The 18222-nt window shown below is 41.7% G+C and overlaps 1 protein-coding gene across 7 annotated transcripts in view; it reads right to left on the reverse strand.

Annotated features, from left to right (window-relative positions):
• Positions 1-18222, reverse strand: part of herc1 (HECT and RLD domain containing E3 ubiquitin protein ligase family member 1) — an 81197-nt gene that overhangs the window by 4870 nt on the left and 58105 nt on the right. For 6 of the 7 annotated variants that reach the window (XM_037248284.1, XM_037248286.1, XM_037248287.1 and 3 more), the window contains 28 exons: positions 17773-17947; positions 17352-17619; positions 16877-17090; positions 16221-16477; positions 16021-16148; positions 15439-15575; positions 12929-13129; positions 12664-12794; positions 12362-12579; positions 10820-10940; positions 10594-10740; positions 10264-10365; positions 9366-9539; positions 8698-8997; positions 8543-8608; positions 8317-8442; positions 6778-6916; positions 6380-6561; positions 4413-4568; positions 4216-4338; positions 4011-4113; positions 3697-3866; positions 3394-3532; positions 2515-2684; positions 2229-2398; positions 1974-2139; positions 1816-1892; positions 517-769 (listed from right to left, as the gene is read on the reverse strand). In XM_037248284.1, the coding sequence (XP_037104179.1) occupies positions 517-769; positions 1816-1892; positions 1974-2139; positions 2229-2398; positions 2515-2684; positions 3394-3532; positions 3697-3866; positions 4011-4113; positions 4216-4338; positions 4413-4568; positions 6380-6561; positions 6778-6916; positions 8317-8442; positions 8543-8608; positions 8698-8997; positions 9366-9539; positions 10264-10365; positions 10594-10740; positions 10820-10940; positions 12362-12579; positions 12664-12794; positions 12929-13129; positions 15439-15575; positions 16021-16148; positions 16221-16477; positions 16877-17090; positions 17352-17619; positions 17773-17947 (4613 nt within the window). The remainder of the gene's footprint in view (positions 1-516; positions 770-1815; positions 1893-1973; positions 2140-2228; positions 2399-2514; positions 2685-3393; positions 3533-3696; positions 3867-4010; positions 4114-4215; positions 4339-4412; positions 4569-6379; positions 6562-6777; positions 6917-8316; positions 8443-8542; positions 8609-8697; positions 8998-9365; positions 9540-10263; positions 10366-10593; positions 10741-10819; positions 10941-12361; positions 12580-12663; positions 12795-12928; positions 13130-15438; positions 15576-16020; positions 16149-16220; positions 16478-16876; positions 17091-17351; positions 17620-17772; positions 17948-18222) is intronic. The other variant, XM_037248285.1, reaches the window with a different exon arrangement.

Below are 18222 nucleotides of genomic sequence, written 5' to 3' on the forward strand. Positions count from 1 at the left end.
ATGCATCTAACTGCTCCCAGAATGCACAAAAAGAACGACACGGCTATTCTGACATGCTCATTTAGTATACCAGCATATAGCTTCAGGAAATGTATTCTCTTCCTCTCTTTTGTTATCGTTTTTGTCGTGTCCGATGTTTATATTGTCGATCTGTTTATTTATGTATTCAACTCCTGGCAACTGAATTCCCCCCCAGGGATCAATAAAGTGTTGTCTGTCTGTCTGTCTGTCTGTCTGTCTGTCTGAGAGAGTGATTAAAGGATGGAACGGGAGCGAGGTTGAGGGCATGAGGGAGAACTTGCAATTAAAAAGCAAATCCACATCCACAGGATGTGCACAAAAAGTGTATCACCTTTCCAGAGGGAGCTGTTGGAAACCTAAATGGAAAACAAGCTTATCTGTTTCCCTGTTACCAAAATAACATGCATACGTAGAGAGACAGTGAGACAGAGACGGAGAGACACAGCAGCACTGGCTAAGAAATCGTAAGATTCGAGTTTCTCCACATCAAACTACCTCGTGGAAATTGTCCTCGGTGATGCCGCTGTCTTCGATGTGAAGAATGCTTTTCAGCGTCTGCACGTAAAGGAGGTCCACTTCCTCCAGATCTTCAAGGAGCAGTGGAATACAACACAGCTGTTTCCACACCAGAGGCGCCAGGTGAAGGTCCAGGGGCTTCTTAGTACGAATGGCTACACCCATCAGGATGCCAAGAAATTTAAATTGGATCATGTGCTCATCCAAGCAGGACGATGGATTGAGGAGAAACCTTAGGAAAAACAAACATGTTGAACTCATAACCTTATTCAGTAAAATCCATTTGCACTAATCATAACCCTAGAGCAGTGGTTCTTAACCTGGGTTTGATCGAACCCTAGGGCAGGGGTGTCAAACTCGTTTTTTTCGCGGGCCGCATTGTCGTCATAGCTTCTTTTGGAGGGCCATTATGACTGTCAACCCAAATAAATGTATGAGCACCTCATATTATATACAGTAAAAGCTACAAAACAAACTGACAAATAACTCGTTTTCAAATCAGACGAGTAAAAACTGGTCAAATATATTAAATAAAAGATATTATTAAAAGTGAAGACAATTTGCAATTCTAGTAATGACACGAATTTGATGCACAATTTGTCTTCGCGGGTCACATAAAATGATGTGGCGGGCCGTATCTGGCCCCCGGCCGGGCCTTTGAGTTTAACACCTGCGCCCTAGGGGCTCGGTGAGTCGGTTTCAGGGGTTCCACAGAGCCTCCACTGAGGAGGTCCGAACAAACCTGATTTATCGTGTAAATTCTGATTTGCCAGTATGTAATTTGTTGAGAGTTCAATCATTGTGTTGGTTTTGTTCTTTGAACAAGGTGATGTTCATGCACGGCTCATTTTGTGCACCAGTAAAAAACATCTCTCTTGAATTAAAAAAAAAAAAGATTTCACTAACGAGGAGTGAATGGGCATATGGAAAAAGTGCTTGCAATTTAAAGGGCCAACGCATCAGACCCATATCAACCCCGCCCAATGAAAAAACATGAAGAGCCTCTCCCCAAAAAATTGCTCTCAACGAATTTACCCTTATTGGTCATTTTGGTCAAATCGGAAATCCACCGTCAGCGGGAAATTCTCATCTTTGCATGACTCATATTATTATACGAATTTGCGTTGATGTACAGCACATAATACTGTGTATCGTATAAATGTTCTTGTACATCTATTGGCCGATGTATTGGATATCATGTTTTGGTTTGGCCTCCAATATTGATAAAGCATCGGCACCAAAAATCCCACATCAATCTGGTTCTGTTGTTTGCCTCACCGGTCTCTGTTATAGCCAACCTCTGCGGTGGCATTGGGGGAGGGGATGAGCAGGTCTACCACACCGGTCTCCAATTCCTATTAACACAATTGCAGAACCACGAGATTAACGGGGCCACCAATCACACAAGCAACAAGGGATTAATGATCGCTCCATACCTGACACATTTCTGTAATGGTATCATCAAAGACCCCTCCTGCGTCATCAGCTCCTTCGCCCACCAGCTTCACCTTCCAGGCTCTTGAGGGAAGACGGAGGTCTGAAGCATTCAGTTTCACAACCTGACGGGCAATCTGCACAAAGATGGGTTTACATTTCCGCCCCCTAACAAAAACAAAGATGGAGGAACAAAATTACATGGTGAGCAAAAAGGAAGAAGTTGGATTATTCTACTCCAAGTGAAAGGTACTAACCTTGTGGAGATTCGTTTGACAGTGATCTGGGGACCATAGTTCTTGCCTTGCACCATAGTTTTACCAATAGAGCGCACCATGGGTAGAGTGTATACTCTGGGGGCTAGCAAGGGTCTTAATTGGCCCTGAACGATCCCCCAGGTACCTGCGTTGTAGCGGGAGGTGCAGCTCTGCAAAGCAGACATCATAATTATCAAAAATTATTGTGTTCGACTCGTACTAAAAATTGGCATATGCATGAAGGTTTCATGAAGGTTTGTTTGTGTGTGTGGGTGGGGGTGAATACCTGGTTGTTGGGACTAAGGTTAAGAAGTCTCCAAGATGAGTACATGAGGTCGGAGAAGTGATAAAGGAGGCGTAGGCGAGCCCTCACTGCCTCCATGCTGACTTCCTTGAGCACGCTGTACTGCGGAGGTACAGCCACGGGCAAACCGAGCTGGAGCGGGACTGAAGAGCCTGAGGACGGAGCAAGCGTCAGTCGAAAGAAACTGTACACAGGTCGGACTGACTGAATTATAAAAGTTGGTCAGTGCTTACATTCTTTAGGCCAGTGGTTCTCATACCTTTTAAACAAACTATCACCAAAAGCAAATAAATGTGGTCTTTTATGACCAAGAATTTCTATACGGTACTCAGAAACACAGTATTTTGGTAGATTCGTAAACTATTTGAGAAAATGTGCCTCTTGTGCACGTCTTACATCTACGGAAGAGGATTAGGGCCAGTGAAGAAAAAAAAGAACGAGGGGTGACAGGATTCTGACTTTTTTTCTCAGAATTCCGACTTTATTCTCAGAATTCTGACTTTAGAGTCGGAATTTTGACTTTAAAGTCAGAATTCTGAGAATAAAGTCAGAATTCCGACTTTATTCTCAGAATTCTGACTTTAAAGTCGGAATTCTGACTTTATTCTCAGAATTCTGACTTTATTCTCGAATTCTGAGAATAAAGTCAGAATTCCGACTTTAATTCTGACTTCTGAGAAAAAAGTCAGAATCCTGTCACACCTCGTTTTTTTTTTTCTTCACTGGCCCTAATCCTCTTCCGTATACATCTCATCAGCTCATGAAAAATGGGATCAAAAATAAAAGACTTGCATGTAGACTTTTGGTCAGTGTATTTCAAACTTATGTTGTGTGAGAGTCAGATTGTGTGTGTATGTTGACCTGGGGCTCGGGGTGGGACAGATGGAGCGGTCCATGCAGCACTATGGCAGCGTCCAGCAGTGATCTGGTTGATGCCTTTGCTCTGCAGCACTGTCACCAGAGTTGGTTCTCTTACGTGGTTGGTGTGGCCCAAACCCAACTAACATTAGAAAAAGTTAAAGACACCCATTAAAAAAAGGAGATATGCAAGATTACTGTATACATGAATAAAACCTTAAATGCAGATACAAACAATGTATTTTCTGCAATTCAAAATGCTTTTGGAAGTTCTTGTGGGTGTTTCTTTGGCTTCCAGTGGGTTACCTGGCCCTCTAAGTTGCTGCCCCATGTGTAAACGTCACCCGTGGAGGAGAGAACCAAAGTGTGCTCAGCCCCTGCAGCAATATCCTGGATGTGGATCCCTGACAGAGCCGGCACCTGTTGGGGACGGTTGTGGTTCCGTGCCCGGGCTTCTGGCAAACCAATTAGGCGGTCTAGAGCAGATGATTAAAACAGTTTAGGAAGAAGAAATTGACACCCTTTACACGTATTTGGATACATATACGTAATGTTAATTGTACTTTACACTGCAATTATTAAAAAATAAGTCTAAATTGAACATTTCTATTTGAACCTACCTTTACCAAATGTAAAAACCTTTCCATCTTTTGATAAAGCCACAGAGAACTGTGTTCCACAAGCCACTTTTTTTATGCCAATTCCACACAGCATTTCCACTTTCTAGGGATTGAAAATTCAAATGATTACCAAGTACATCAGGAACTGTACTGTAAACAGGAAACTAACTGACATGTGCTGCTCAGATTATTCAGTAGGCCTAACCTGAGGTGAAGATTTGGCTGTTGAATTCCCAAGTCCTAGTTTTCCATAGTCCCCATCACCAAAAGCCCACACCATCATTCCATCAGCAGAAACCACCAACGTGTGGTTCAAGCCACATGCAACCTGAACAATGTAAGAAGCAGCGTTGACATGGGCTGCGATCAACCGAAATCAAATTTCCCTTAAGTAAATCTGACCTGCCCAACTTGATATCCTTCCAGAGCCGTGACCTTCTCTGGTAGTTTCTTGTTGGAAGTGTTTCCCAAACCAAGTCGACCATAATCCCCATTTCCAAAAGTGAAAAGCTTTCCATCACCTGTTACCACAGCTGAATGTTTGAACCCACAGGACATCTACGGAGAAGGGGGGAAATAAAGCATGTAATCAATGACATATATGGATGACTTGATTATGTCAGACTTATAAAGTCTTTCAATGAAATGATGCATGACATTTGGAAAAACACTAGTCAGGAAAAAAACAAATTTGACTGGAATGTGCGCCAGTAGCATTGACGAGGAGTCCCCACCAACCCACAACGTCCTGAGTCGAAGTGAAGCACTCAATTCCAAAGAGAAATCACCACTTGGGTTCAGGTCAAGGTGAGGAAGTTCTATTCATTTATGCCATTCCAGGTCTATGTTATACTATTATAGGTGCTCCTACATGAGCACTGAGGTCCCCCAGCAGACTAAGGGAGTACCTAAATGTGTTGCCATCCATGTCCTTAAAGAACAATATCTTCACATGGCCCCAACCAGGATGGTACGTGCCAGGCTGGTAGTAATATTGGAGCATTTTTACGAGTGAAAGGACAAAATTACAGTAGTTGTATCAGCGTATCAAGACTTTGTAGTTTCAACCAAGGTGCTGTGCCTGTGGTTGTCCGAATTGGTGGTCTCAGTGTCACATCTCTGCTTTCCACAGAAGATATGATTCCATTGGCTATGATCCTACTCTCGCTGGAGGGGTTCACAGCAAAGTGAGGACGTTGGGAAGAGAATCAGCATGGTCAAGACTGAGACGGGTTCTCCCACAAACAGCCTGGTTCCACCCTGTGTGGTCCCTTATCCATTACAATGTTTCAAAGCCAAGGGAACTGTTCCTCAAAAACTTTTCCAACATGATTCTAGTTAGTGAGACAGAGCTGCTCCCTTGACAAAAGTATACAGTAATACAGTAATACAGTAAACACATACATATGTGTTTTACAACAACAGACTAATTTCAAATTTCATGTAAAAACTTTTGCGAGCTGCGAGCACCTGCCAGGTCCATTGCGAGCTGCGAGCACCTGCCAGATCCATTCACTTGAATGACAGCGAGCTCTCCTTTCAAATGAATGAGAGGTCAGCAGGTCCCCAAAAAGAGGGTGAGGCGTGTCCCATGGAATCTTCAGGTGGTCTTGACCATAATGAAGACATCTTTGCAACCGCACTCCGCAGTCTCAGTGGTCCACTGACCTGATGGTCGTGGCCTGTGGCGGCCGCCAGAGGACTTTGGATGCCGGGAGGGTGACCACGACAATCTGCCTGAGGCAGTAACTCTGAGCAGCGGTCCAATGAGAGACGGTGTGGAGTGAATGGACCTGGCGATGTGCGGTCGGCTTGTGATTTACCACAAGCTTTACTATTTCATCAGTTGGGACATATGAATTTGTAAATATTGTTAAACGCATCGTTTTAAATACAACACGTGTTTTAAATACACGTGTACTACATATACTGTTGTCTTTATGCCCTGGCGGCAGCCAGCTCTCACTGGCAATTCACATTTTTGAATCGCTGCAAAAAAGAGTGGCTGAGACTTGCCAATCGTGAAATATGGCAGAGCCCCACATACTGAGTGTGCAGCCGATGCTGGCACAAATCAGTTGATCCCGTCCCAATTGATTGGCACCCGCTGAAATGGAAAAACAACAAAGGCCAGACCAGGCCAAGTGTGGCAATGCGGAGCCAGACCATTTTGGATTTTCTGACAGAAAGGTGGCTTATGTCTCCTGGCTGGCAATGTTTTGGGATCTCCCAGGACGCGTAATGTGAAGTCTGAACTTTACAGCTAAGGTTGCTGCCCCTTCGACCCAATCATGGATAAGCGCAAGGTGTGAGCGATTGGCGGTGACTGAATACAATGCACTCCATGGGATTTGAGGAACATGACTGACCTGCACCACCTCTTCTCCTTGAAGAGCTTCAATCTGTCTTGGTCGGCGCTGGCGGTCACTGTTTCCATGGCCCAGCTTTCCATAATCACCATCACCCCAGCTAAACACCTCACCACTCTCTGTCAGCGCCATGGAGTGGCCGTCGCTACCACATGATGTCACCAACTGAGTCACCACAAAACCTGATGGAACACCAAGAAATTGACACAAAGATAAAAATTACTAATGATTACAAGAAAAGAGACCTTCTCAGTAGTCCTGACTAACGCCCCTTCTTAAACAATCATAACCAACTGCGGACATTTGAGTCTTTGTCATTTGTCAATAATCTTACAATTTCTTCAAAGGGCCAACAGAAAACTTGAACATACAGTATAAAATGGCTAATTCAACACCACCTTGAAGAGCTGAGATGACGGTGAGAACATGCAGGTCATCAGAGTTGCCTTGACCCAGACGGCCATAGCTGCCCTCTCCACAAGCCAACACAGTCCCATTTGGCTGCATAACAAAGGTGCAGTTCTGACCACACACCACCTGGCGGGCGAGAGATGCTGAGAGACTGGCCAAAAAGGAATTGACTAAAAGCTGAAGAGTTCAAATTATGTAAAAAAGAGACATTTAACTTTGGGTAAAATAGTTAAGATACTACATAGCAAAATATCACCTGACCAGTTCTTCAATCTGGCCCATTAAAACACTAAAATCAAGATGGCATATTATATCCTAAAACTGGTTGTTTATAAAGTATTTATTCATTTGTTTTGTTTTCAAAATCAGCTGGGATAGAATCCAGCATGCCCGCGACCCTCATGAGGAAAAGCAGTCCAACAAATGGATGGATTGATGGACAAATTATTGGAGAGAACGTTTTAGGATTTTCTTTATTTTATTAATAAATGGATTCAAATGATATAAATCATGGTTAGTTACAAAATGGGAATGAATTATTTCGTTCATACGTTTTAGATATTGTCACACTGGTGGACTACTTGGCACATCGGCTCACAGTTTTGAATTTATGGGTGTGAATGCAGGCTCTCGCTTTTGTTAATTTTCTCTGGGTACTTCCACCTGCATTCAGAAAATATGCATGTCTCTAAATTAATGTGAATTTGAATGGTTTGTTTGTCTATGTGGTCTGGAATTGGATGCCAACCAGTTCAGGGTGTACCCTGCCCTAGATGACATGCATGTTTTGACTACTATAGTGTACAGAAATGGCTTGAACCATTTTTTGAATCACATATGGCCTATGAGCATAAAATGTCTCCCACCCCGGTTTAGACAAATTGAACCTTGCTGAGATAATTCCTTCCAACCTGAAGTTGCAACAACCTGATCCCTGGCCTTGACAAAGCTGATATTGTGATAGTCACAATATTAACATGTCTCAAAACCATTTTAACAGTCACACAATTACTGTATTTTCCGTCAAAATATGTCAAAGTTTTTTTCATAGTTTGGCCGGGGGTGCAACTTATACTCAGGAGCGACTTATGTGTGAAATTATTAACACATTATATCATTTCACATGTTATTTTCACACTAAACCGCATGAGGGTGCTCTAGGCCTGTGGAATAATTGGAACTGCAACTGACGATGAGTCTGACGTAAGGCACGTAGAAGTGGAAGCGCTGCATCTTCTACTTCCGGAGTTATGTAACGTTAACATACTGTACCTTCAGCCTGTTGTTGTCTATTCTATTTTTATTTTAAATTGCCTTTCAAGATGACATGTCTATTCTTGGTGTTGGATTTTATCAAATAAATGTTCCCCAAAAATGTGACTTATACTCCGGTGTGACTTATATGTCTTTTTCTTGTTTATTATGCATTTTATGGCTAGTGCGACTTATACTCCGGAGCGACTTATAGTCCGGAAACTACGGTATATACTAGAGTTGTCTTTCACAAAAACGTAAACCACATGTACCTGTTGTGCCTGTGAGAAGGAAGGTGCAATGGTTGGTAACAAGATATTTCTGCCTGCCTCAGCCAATTGGCCATGTCGTCCGGCACCCCACAAATACACATCGCATTTCCCTCCAAGGTGCCAGTCCTGGAAACAGCCGACAAGCAGATTTTGTGAATATGGACATAAAAAGTCCTATCACCGTTAGTAGCTGGTTTGTGTTATGTACAGGCAACAATTTACTTACTTCAGGTCGAGAGGTAGCCCAGGACATGATTTGTTCATCCATACCAGAGATCCATTTAGAGTTGTCCTGTAAAAGGACACAGCAGAAACAGAATGACTTGAGACGTCAATTACAACAATTTGAAATGTAGAACAAACATTAACACCATCCCTCACCATGAGCAAAGTCATTTCATGTTTGGGAACAGGTTCCAGGTCAGGAACAACAAAGGACTCAGGAAAGCTAGCACCTCGAGCCAGGGCCTCTGCTGCCTTCACTGTTGTCGAGAAGCAGTCCAGCCAGGCCCATTCACTGGCACTCCAGATCGCAGAACCAGACTCGGGCGGGCAGTGTCTGAGAGAAGGTGGCACTGGCGGGAAGCACAGGAGCTGGTCCAGGTGGAGTCCCACTGCCAGAGAAGCGAGGCACTGCATGTAGGGACTGTGGATAAGCTGCTCCCCACACACGACATGAGGCTAGACATTCCAAAAACAATGCAATGAATGAAACTGGAAAGGGTGTTTTGCATCAGGCAACAGCTGAAATCACTGTATAAATACAGATGCATTGCATTGTATGTGTTCAAGTATGCCAACTGATAGCTAAGAATGTTGTTGAGCGTACAGAATTTGATCAATCTACATATGTACAGGAGAGGTTAAATTGTGTGCTACTTGATCAGTGCGCAAATTGAAAGTAACAAAGAAAGAGCATAAAAGAGTTCAGCATGGTTGGTAACTTGGTATCATTTCTTGTTGGAACAAAATATTTAAATCTGGAATAAAACAATGATGTACCTTTACAGATCATTAAAATAATTAGCCAGCATATTAAATGTCCATACCTTCTCATATGCATATTGCTCCTGCAACATGACAGGTAGTCTCTCCAGGAAGGCCCTCATGCAAGGTGCCACATTGAGCCCAACGACACCCTGCTTTTTAAGAGCTGTGCGGCAAGTGGCCAGCACGTGGTTGCTTGCCATGAACTCCTTTGAGCAATTTACAACCAACACATCCTAAAAAAAACACACTTTAGATTAAAACAATGCAGAAGATAGTATCTTAATAATTTTTTTTTAAAATTACAGCCGTTATAATCTCTTGAGTGGAATTTGTAACTCACACCCTGCTGACTTTGTTAATTGCTTAGCACAATGTGAATTTTTAAGAAATAAAATTGATCAGTATATAAAAAAGAAGACCAAGTGTTCATTCATTATACTGTTATATTTTTATTGTTTAAAAAAAAAAAACTTGCTGGGATTTATGAGAAATAAAAATTGCTCCTCAATATAAGAAAATTGCTCCTCAAAAGCACCTCGTACAACGACGGCCGATTTCCTGTCAGAGCCGTGTAATTTCTTCAGCTTCATGAAAATACTCATGCGGTATCCGAAAGAAATAGAAGGGTTGCGGAAGGCTTGCGAACCACAGCCAGTGTTAAGTGACTCATCGACTCCAATGCTTTCTATTGCTTGCGGCGTTCCGGAGAAGACCGCAAAGCAGCTGTTTTGCACCCGGTGTGAATTAGGCGTGACACTGATATTTGCTGCTTGGGCCCTGTCTTATACTAACTCGATTTTCGCCCAGCCCTCGTGTGTCTGTGCGCACATGTGTGTGCATGAGTGCATATGTAGGAGGTGGGATGACTTCTGCTCCTGCAACTGAACCTACTGCCACCCCTCTGCCACCTCAGGTAAAGCGTCCTAAAACTGCCAGTGGACAGGACACATGCTTTACCTTTGATCTGTTGGAGCAGACAGCAACACCCACATCTGGGATCCACACAATATTCTGAATGGCCCCTGAACCAGCAACGACAGTTTGAACCACTGACCCATCCTGTTAAGCACACAAAATGATTTGAGTTCCTACATAGACACCAGACACCATACATGATGTAAGCTTAGAGGACATGTTTTACACAGGAACAAGATAATGTATATTTTGGAGCCACCACCCCTCCTTAAAAAGACCTGCTGGCTCTGACATACATCTTTGTGCCGGGAACTTGTCGTTCTTATTGAATAACTTGGGCTACAACTTCCAAATCCAGGATATATTTCTTACTCTCAGCGACCAGATGTTCATGAGGCCTCCAACTCCCCCTGAGGCCAAAGCAAGACCATCAGGACTAAAGGCAACCATTTTCACTGGAGTTATGTGGCCCTTCAGTTGGAAAACACACGTTGCGCCTTCTTGTGACCATTGTGATGACTGCAACACAACCACAGAAAAAGCATGTGAAAATAAACTGTTGTGTATTAATACGAATATTTATGAAAAAGAAATGTACCCTGCGTTTAGGATTTGCTTCTTTCTCCCACCACCCTTCTGAGTCTGAGGAACTGCCATCTGGGAAGTTTGAGATGACCTCTGGAATAGTCCAGACTGTGACCAGACCAGTCTGACAGCATCTGAAAAACATGGTGACAATTCAGTTGTGATCGCGTTTATATGCACCAACTAGACACATGAATGAATAAAAAAAAATATGAAAAATAAAAAAATATGTATATATAATAAAAAATAAAATAAATATTTATAATTCAAATTTTGCAAGCTTGTTGCGAGGACAAAACAAGAAAATTATTCTGGGTTCTGAATGATACACAATAATTGGTAAACTATACATTGCATAGGTGCTTTTGGAACAGGAAGCTTCAAATCAACTTTGTTTGCCTGACGTGCTTGGCGATTTGCATCTGCATGGTTTAATCAATTATTAATTGATTTGTCTTTAAATGGCTTTGGTTTCTAGATGCTCGGGAAGGCCCAAATCCCTAGCTGTGTCCACCAAACATTAATTTGGGCACAATTGAAATATTTAGAAATAATAATGGTTGTCTGCACCTACAGTACGACCTACGCTTTTTGCTTTTTTATTTTTTTTCATGTATTATACATTATTTTGCTTAGAATTGTTTTTTTTTTTTTATTATAAAGTATTCTTTGTTTATCATAAATGTTTAAAACAAATCATTATTAAATATAAGTTTATCCATTTACAGACCTGGATTTTTTTCAATTATTATACATCCATCCATTTTCTGAACCGCTTCTCCTCATGAGAATCACGGGCGTGCCGGGGCCTATCCCAGCTGACTTCGAGCAGTAGGCGAGGGACACCCTAACTGAACAATTATACATGTTTCCTTTCATTTGTTTTTTGTTCATCATAAATGCTTTTTGTTTATCAAAATCTTATTTTTTATTATTAAATCATTCATGTTTTCCCCAGTTATAGATAATTATTTTTGCCATTTTTTATAGATATGATTTAATTTATTATAAATGTTTTAAGGCTGTAAAACCCCTCACCACAGTCAATAATTTTCTCAGACAGTCAAATGGGTATGAATGGGTGGATGTGAAACTTTAGGCCTTAACTACATACACCGACAGACTGTTTTGCAAACAGGAGATCTTTTTCACTAGTTGCCCTGTCATCCAGGAACCAGGACGAACCACGCTTGTGCCACTGCAGCACAAACTGTTTCCATACTGCCACTTCACTTTTTGTTCTGAGTCCCTGATGACCACATGAGTGACACGTATGCTCCCAGAGTCAGTCAGTATTCATGGGACATAACAGAAAAGTTTTTAGATTTCTAGATAATAATTAGTCATTAGGGAAAGTTAGAGAAACGTGCCACTACAACCCTTCTTTTCATAAACCACCATCAGTTTCAACACAGCTGTTGCAAATAATGGAAGGCGAGAGACAAAGAGCAAGAGAAAGACAGTGAGAGAGAGAGAGAGAGAGAGAGAGAGAGAGAGAGAGAGAGAGAGAGAGAGAAAAAATACATTTATATTATTCTTCTTGATAATGACCTACATTGCTAGCATGTTGAGGGGCTTTGGGCCACTTCCAGGTAAGCTGCACCAGGCAACACCATTAACCAGGGAGGGTTGTTTAAGACTTGTTAAACAATGCCATCCAGTCCCCAGTTCAGAACCTGAGTCAGCATTGGCCCAAAGCTTCACAGTCTCTTCTTTGGCACATGTCATCAAGATTTGTCCTGTTGGACTCCACTTCATGTTAGTGATTGATTCCTGAAAAACATGCATAATAATTTATTTGATAACGTGTAATGTGTAACCTTACTGTCTACAATTAAGACTTGGGATTTTCTTTACATTGTGAGCATCAATGACCACAATCGCTCCTTGTTCTAAAGGCTCTTTGGATCCAATAAGTAGCTTGCCATCTGCGTATCCCACTGCAAAAGGCTTGTCTTCTCTGTACCAGGCTATGGTCATCACTGCCACTGGTAAAAATAAATCAAATCAAAATGTCAATTGTATGTTTCACTCAAAATAATCTTGTGGTTTTGTCATTCACAATGCTGCCAAAACCATTATTATTACATTGACAATCAAATATATAACACATCTGCCATACCATCTTTCCTGTAGCAGTGCTCCAGTTCAGTGCGGTGCATACTGCAGGAATCCAATACTTCAATGAGGCCCAGCGATCCATCCATTCGACCCACCAGGAGCATGTCGGTGGGCTCCCCAGACCACAAGGACTCTGCTTCATCTTCAGGCCAAGTCAGTGCTGAAACCCAATGAGGCTGCACATCCAAAAGGCCTTTACCACCTTCAAGGAAGAATAGAATAGAAATAAAGCTTTTATTGACATTGAACAACAACAGACAAACTGGACGAAACAAAATTGCAGGTGGATTCACAACAATAATAATAATAAAAAAATTAGAGGCTAATCATAAAACAAATAATTGCTGCTATGACTTTCAGCTTGTCCCGTAAAGGATTGTCTTAGTGAGTCACTTGCATGATTTGTGTGGTAAAGCTTGTGAATAGGTACGATTTTGCCACTGACTGTAATGAATGTCATATCTTCAATAGTATGTCAATGGCTGGAAAAAATTGGGACAATAATTTACTCTTCAAACACTATGTACAATGTATTAAATGAACTCATGGATGGTCAATGGCTTAGCCAGAGAAAAATGTCAGTAAACTATGGAATTTTCATGTGCAATAAAAACATATATATAATACTTTGTCCAATTTATGCGCCACTAGTCCTCATTTGGGATGTGGATCAGCTGAAGCAGATGCCAGCTAACTCCTCAAGAGGCAGGGAAGACCATGGAGTGGTCAGCCGTCAATCGCGGCGAACAATCATTCACTCACTCATGGGCAATTTAGTCTTTAGTCTTCAATGAACATACAGTTGTGCTTCTAAGGGTATGTAACGTCGTGAGCACAACTGTATACCGTATTTTCCGGACTATAAGGCGCACCTAAAAACCTAACATTTTCTCCAAAGCCGACAGTGCGCCTTATAGTCTGGTGCGCCTTATATATGGATCAATTGATGAATTTGTTGATCCATACTGGTTGTACACAGTGCTCTGCCAAAATGTTTCAGTACGTTTTAGTACGACTAGTAAATTACAAGGTCACATCGCTTCCCAGCATTACGGCAACCGTGGTCAGGGGGCGTCACTAAATAGCTGACGTACCCGTGAGGCTATTTCATTTCAAAATAGGCTGCTCCGTTCATGTTTCGAGTAAATTTACGAATCGATATGGAAGGGAAACATAGGTAAGCAATACCAATGTGTTAGATCGAACTTTAGTCAGTTCCGATCATTTTATAGGAGATCGTTTGAGAAACGCGATTGTTTACACTTTGCTGAGGCTCATGGGAGTCTGCGAGCTGAGGCTCATGGGAGTTTGCGGGTGGCTGATGCTATAATGATAGCTGCTATACGCACGAGGCTATTACATGTCAAAATAGGCTGCTCTGTTAATGTTTCGAGTAAATTTACGGATCGATATGGAAGGGAAACATAGGTAAGCAGTACCAATGCGTTTGATCGAACTTTAGTCAGTTCTGATCATTTTATAGGAGATAGTTTAAGAAACGCGATTGTTTACAGAGGGCTCATTTGTTATTGGCTAGTGAATGCATACCGCAGACCTAGTCAACCTCAATTTGTTGCAGTATAGCTTCTATTTTATGCACCCTTTACTCCGGTGCGCCCTATACATGAAATAAATTCTAAAATAAAAAATTCAATGAGGGTGCGCCTTATAATCCAGTGCACCTTTTGGTGTGAAAAATACGGTATATGTATTACCATTTACCACTAGATGGCAGAGATACAGTTGTGGTCATAAGTTTAATTATCAGCACAACTGTAACAATCTAGAACCTCTGTCCATGATATCGATAGGCTCACAACAACCCACTGAGCCACAGTCAGAGCACAACAAGTAAGGAAAGTTGTGAGATATATTATTTCTTTGTTGTAATAATTCTTATTGGGGAAAAAAATTAGACTGTTAGAAAGCCTGCTATTTCCATTTTAAATATTGCTACATTTGTAAGGAACATTTAATTGTGGGATATGCAGCAGACCCGACAAGTATGTAGGTTGCAACCATGAAAAGACAAAAAAAAAAAAAAAAAAAACCTGACCTTGCAACATCATGAAAGGTTTTTTTTGCACGGAAACATTGTTACATAAAAGAACACAAATGACAATAATTTGTTCATATAAATTCATATTACAAAGGCTCAGATTAAGAAGTCCTAAAAGAATGTATTGTAATTCAACTTTTGTGGACTATCTTGCAAGCAGTGGCCAATTAAAATAATGCAGGCTGAAGGTTTGTGATGGGAGGATGTTAATTACACCTAGTGCTTAAATGGACTGCATCTACTTTCTGTTAATGCAAGCAGTGAGGGTTAATAATAATACTGTGCCATTTATAGAATGTGAGAAAATACAATACGTATACCGTCTAATAGTTTATAGGCAACTACATGTTTCGCTCCCTTACATGCTCTATTATGGAAAAACACTAACAACTGATTAATCCTCATTTTAAAAATAACAGATGGACAAAGTTAAGAGTAGCTTGAATGTTTACCATTAACTTGCCAAATATTGATCATTTTCTCCATAGCAGATGCAAGATATTTTCCAGTCACACTCCAAGCCAGCGGAGACAGGCAAAAATCACTGGGTGATCCCAAAGATGTCCGGCCCTCCGGAGAGGAACCATCACTGGTAAGAAAACAGAAAAAAAAGACATCACTTAGAGAGGTACATTTATCATGGCCAATACTGAAACAAGAACACTAAAGTGGAAAGTGTTGCTTCTGAACTTTGGTCTTAAAGAATTATCAAACTGAATATGCAATTGACACAAAGGAAAGCATTTGAATAGATGGCCCCACGAAAGAATGTTCCTGGAAAAATGTTTAGTGGTTGATTTAGTACAAAGAGGAAACAGCAACAAACAAATTCCATTCTGCTTTCATTGGTATGCTTGCTATTTTTCTTTAACTTCCATAATTTTGGCCAGTAAATTAACATCCGTATGCAAGTTACTGCAAGAATTTTTGCAGCACAAAAATCAGAATGATAAAAAGTGAGCACGTTAACATGTGCAGCAATTAGTTTGTCTTGTACTGCATGTCAAGGTTACTGATTGCATGTGTTGTCTCACTCCTTATTGAAGATACAGGTCTGCTGGAGGGTGTACTGGCTTTTGGTAACATTCCACACCCTGACTGTGCCATCATTGCCACTAGTTGCCAACAAGCCTTTCCTTTTGCACCAACAGCATGTGAGGACCTAATTCAGAAGAAATATGTGTCAAATACAATAGTTGGAAACCAGCAAATGTGCATTCATATGACAACTCACCCTACTCTGATGAGCTTCCAGCTTGATAAAAGAGCACTTTCTCAAGTCCCCTGCCATATCGGCAAAGGTATTTGGCCTGCTGTGATTGTCTCGGTCATGGGCGGCTAGTGTACGAACCAGCTGCTGGGCAGCCCACTGTCGATGTTGTGAAGAAAGCCTGGAGGACAGGCAGCAGGCGGCCAGAGAATTGGCCAGCTCCAGAGGTCCTACAGCGGAGGGATTATGGGAAGGATGGGCATACAAATGCGCAATTAGACCTGCTTGACATGAAAAACAAGATGACAGGGAGTGCCCGTGAGTGAGAGAATGCACAACATAAAAAAGACAGAAGTATGTAAAACACAAAATGTGACATGAGAAAGATGAACTAAAAAGGTGGCAAGCTCACATAAATCCAGTCATATCTGATGAATAGGACATGACCTTTTACTTTTTATTATAACTACATGATAAGACCTAAAATCTACACATCAGATCAACACACAATAACTGCTAGATTGAGTTATTGTTTTGGTATTTAACATGTCCTTGTATAAATCAATATAATTCAATAAATACATTGTGAGAAAAACTACGTAGTGTAAAGTTGTATCAAATGCCATAGTTAAAGTAACTTTGCTAACTCTCAACATGTCCTCCATGCAAACACAACACACCTTTTTTCTCCATATCAGCCTTGTCATAAGCAGGCCTTAGTTTTGCCACTTTATCTGCCAGGAGAGCTACCAGAGCCTGCGTTACAACAAAGTTGGGAGAGGTAATCAGCTTGTTTTCCTCCGCCACACCGCGGAGGAAGCTGGGTAGGAATTTCCTCTGGACTGGATCATCCACTGTTGTCAGATTCATGCCTGTTGCTGCTGAGATCAGATTCTGTAAATGAAAGATAAAAGCCTCAACAATGACAGTAAATCCAATTTAGTGAAATATAGCAAAAGAGATGCAAACATTCCTGCATATGACAACATAAGGTATTTTGAAGCACCTAAAACATAGACGCTTATGAAAATGTAGACCTTTGATCTGGCCTGGTTGTCCCTTCAATTACGCCAAAGATATAAATTAAAGACATAAACAAACAATATTTGCTTTTCAGTTCTAAGAAGCATTTTAAATTTGGCTCGCGTAAAATACCTGTGTACAGAGCTGCACCAGCAGTTTGGCAGCATTGGGGCTGTTGGAGGCCAAACAGCCCACTGCTGTGCTGAGGTAAGCTAGACAAGAAATGGGCTTGCTGGCCTTGGCAGCTCCACGTGTCCTTTCAGCATGGCTCGAGGCTGCCGTAGGACCGGTGGAAAGCCCGGCACGTCCTGCTGCCGCCAGGCACATGAACCTGACCAGAGTCCTGATATCTGTTAAACCAAGGGATTCCAGGCCAGCTGCGAGGCTACAGCTTGAACCACTGGGTTGGAGGGAAGAAGTGATGGTGAACATAGGGATGAAGAGGTAGCGTCTGAGACAAAATTATTATATACACATTAAACTGTGGTCTACATTTGATTCAGTGAATGCATGAATAGTATAATAAGGGGCTTTGTGTGTGCGTGAAACCTACCTGACAGAGAGCAGAGACAGGGCTCTCATCACCATGGTCCTGGCAAGTAGAACCTGGGCTGCGGAAGTCACCCTCCTCAGGGCCATCACTCGGTCATGGGGGTTCTGCAGGGCAGCTGCCTGCTCCCCAAGCGTTACCCTGCCTGAAGAACTCTTATCCACTGATATCTGACAACCTGCAAATAAATGCACCTGATGTTATGGCACAGACTGTTGGGGTTTGAGGACTGTTTCACTTTCTTGGCTCTCTGGCATTGCGCCTACTTATTTCTGAACAGAGTGGTTATATGTCCACGGTTAAAACTATCCCGAGCTTTCTTTGAGAAGGCCACATAACATGGTGATCGCAATTAAAAGTAGCTCACAGAATATCCCTGATCTGGAGAATGGAAATTATCAACGCTTGGGTTTGTAGATCTCTACTAAATAAAACCAGAATTAGCCAACAGAC

The sequence above is a fragment of the Syngnathus acus genome, chromosome 3, assembly GCF_901709675.1.
Source record: "Syngnathus acus chromosome 3, fSynAcu1.2, whole genome shotgun sequence".
In the NCBI taxonomy this organism is placed as follows: domain Eukaryota; kingdom Metazoa; phylum Chordata; class Actinopteri; order Syngnathiformes; family Syngnathidae; genus Syngnathus; species Syngnathus acus.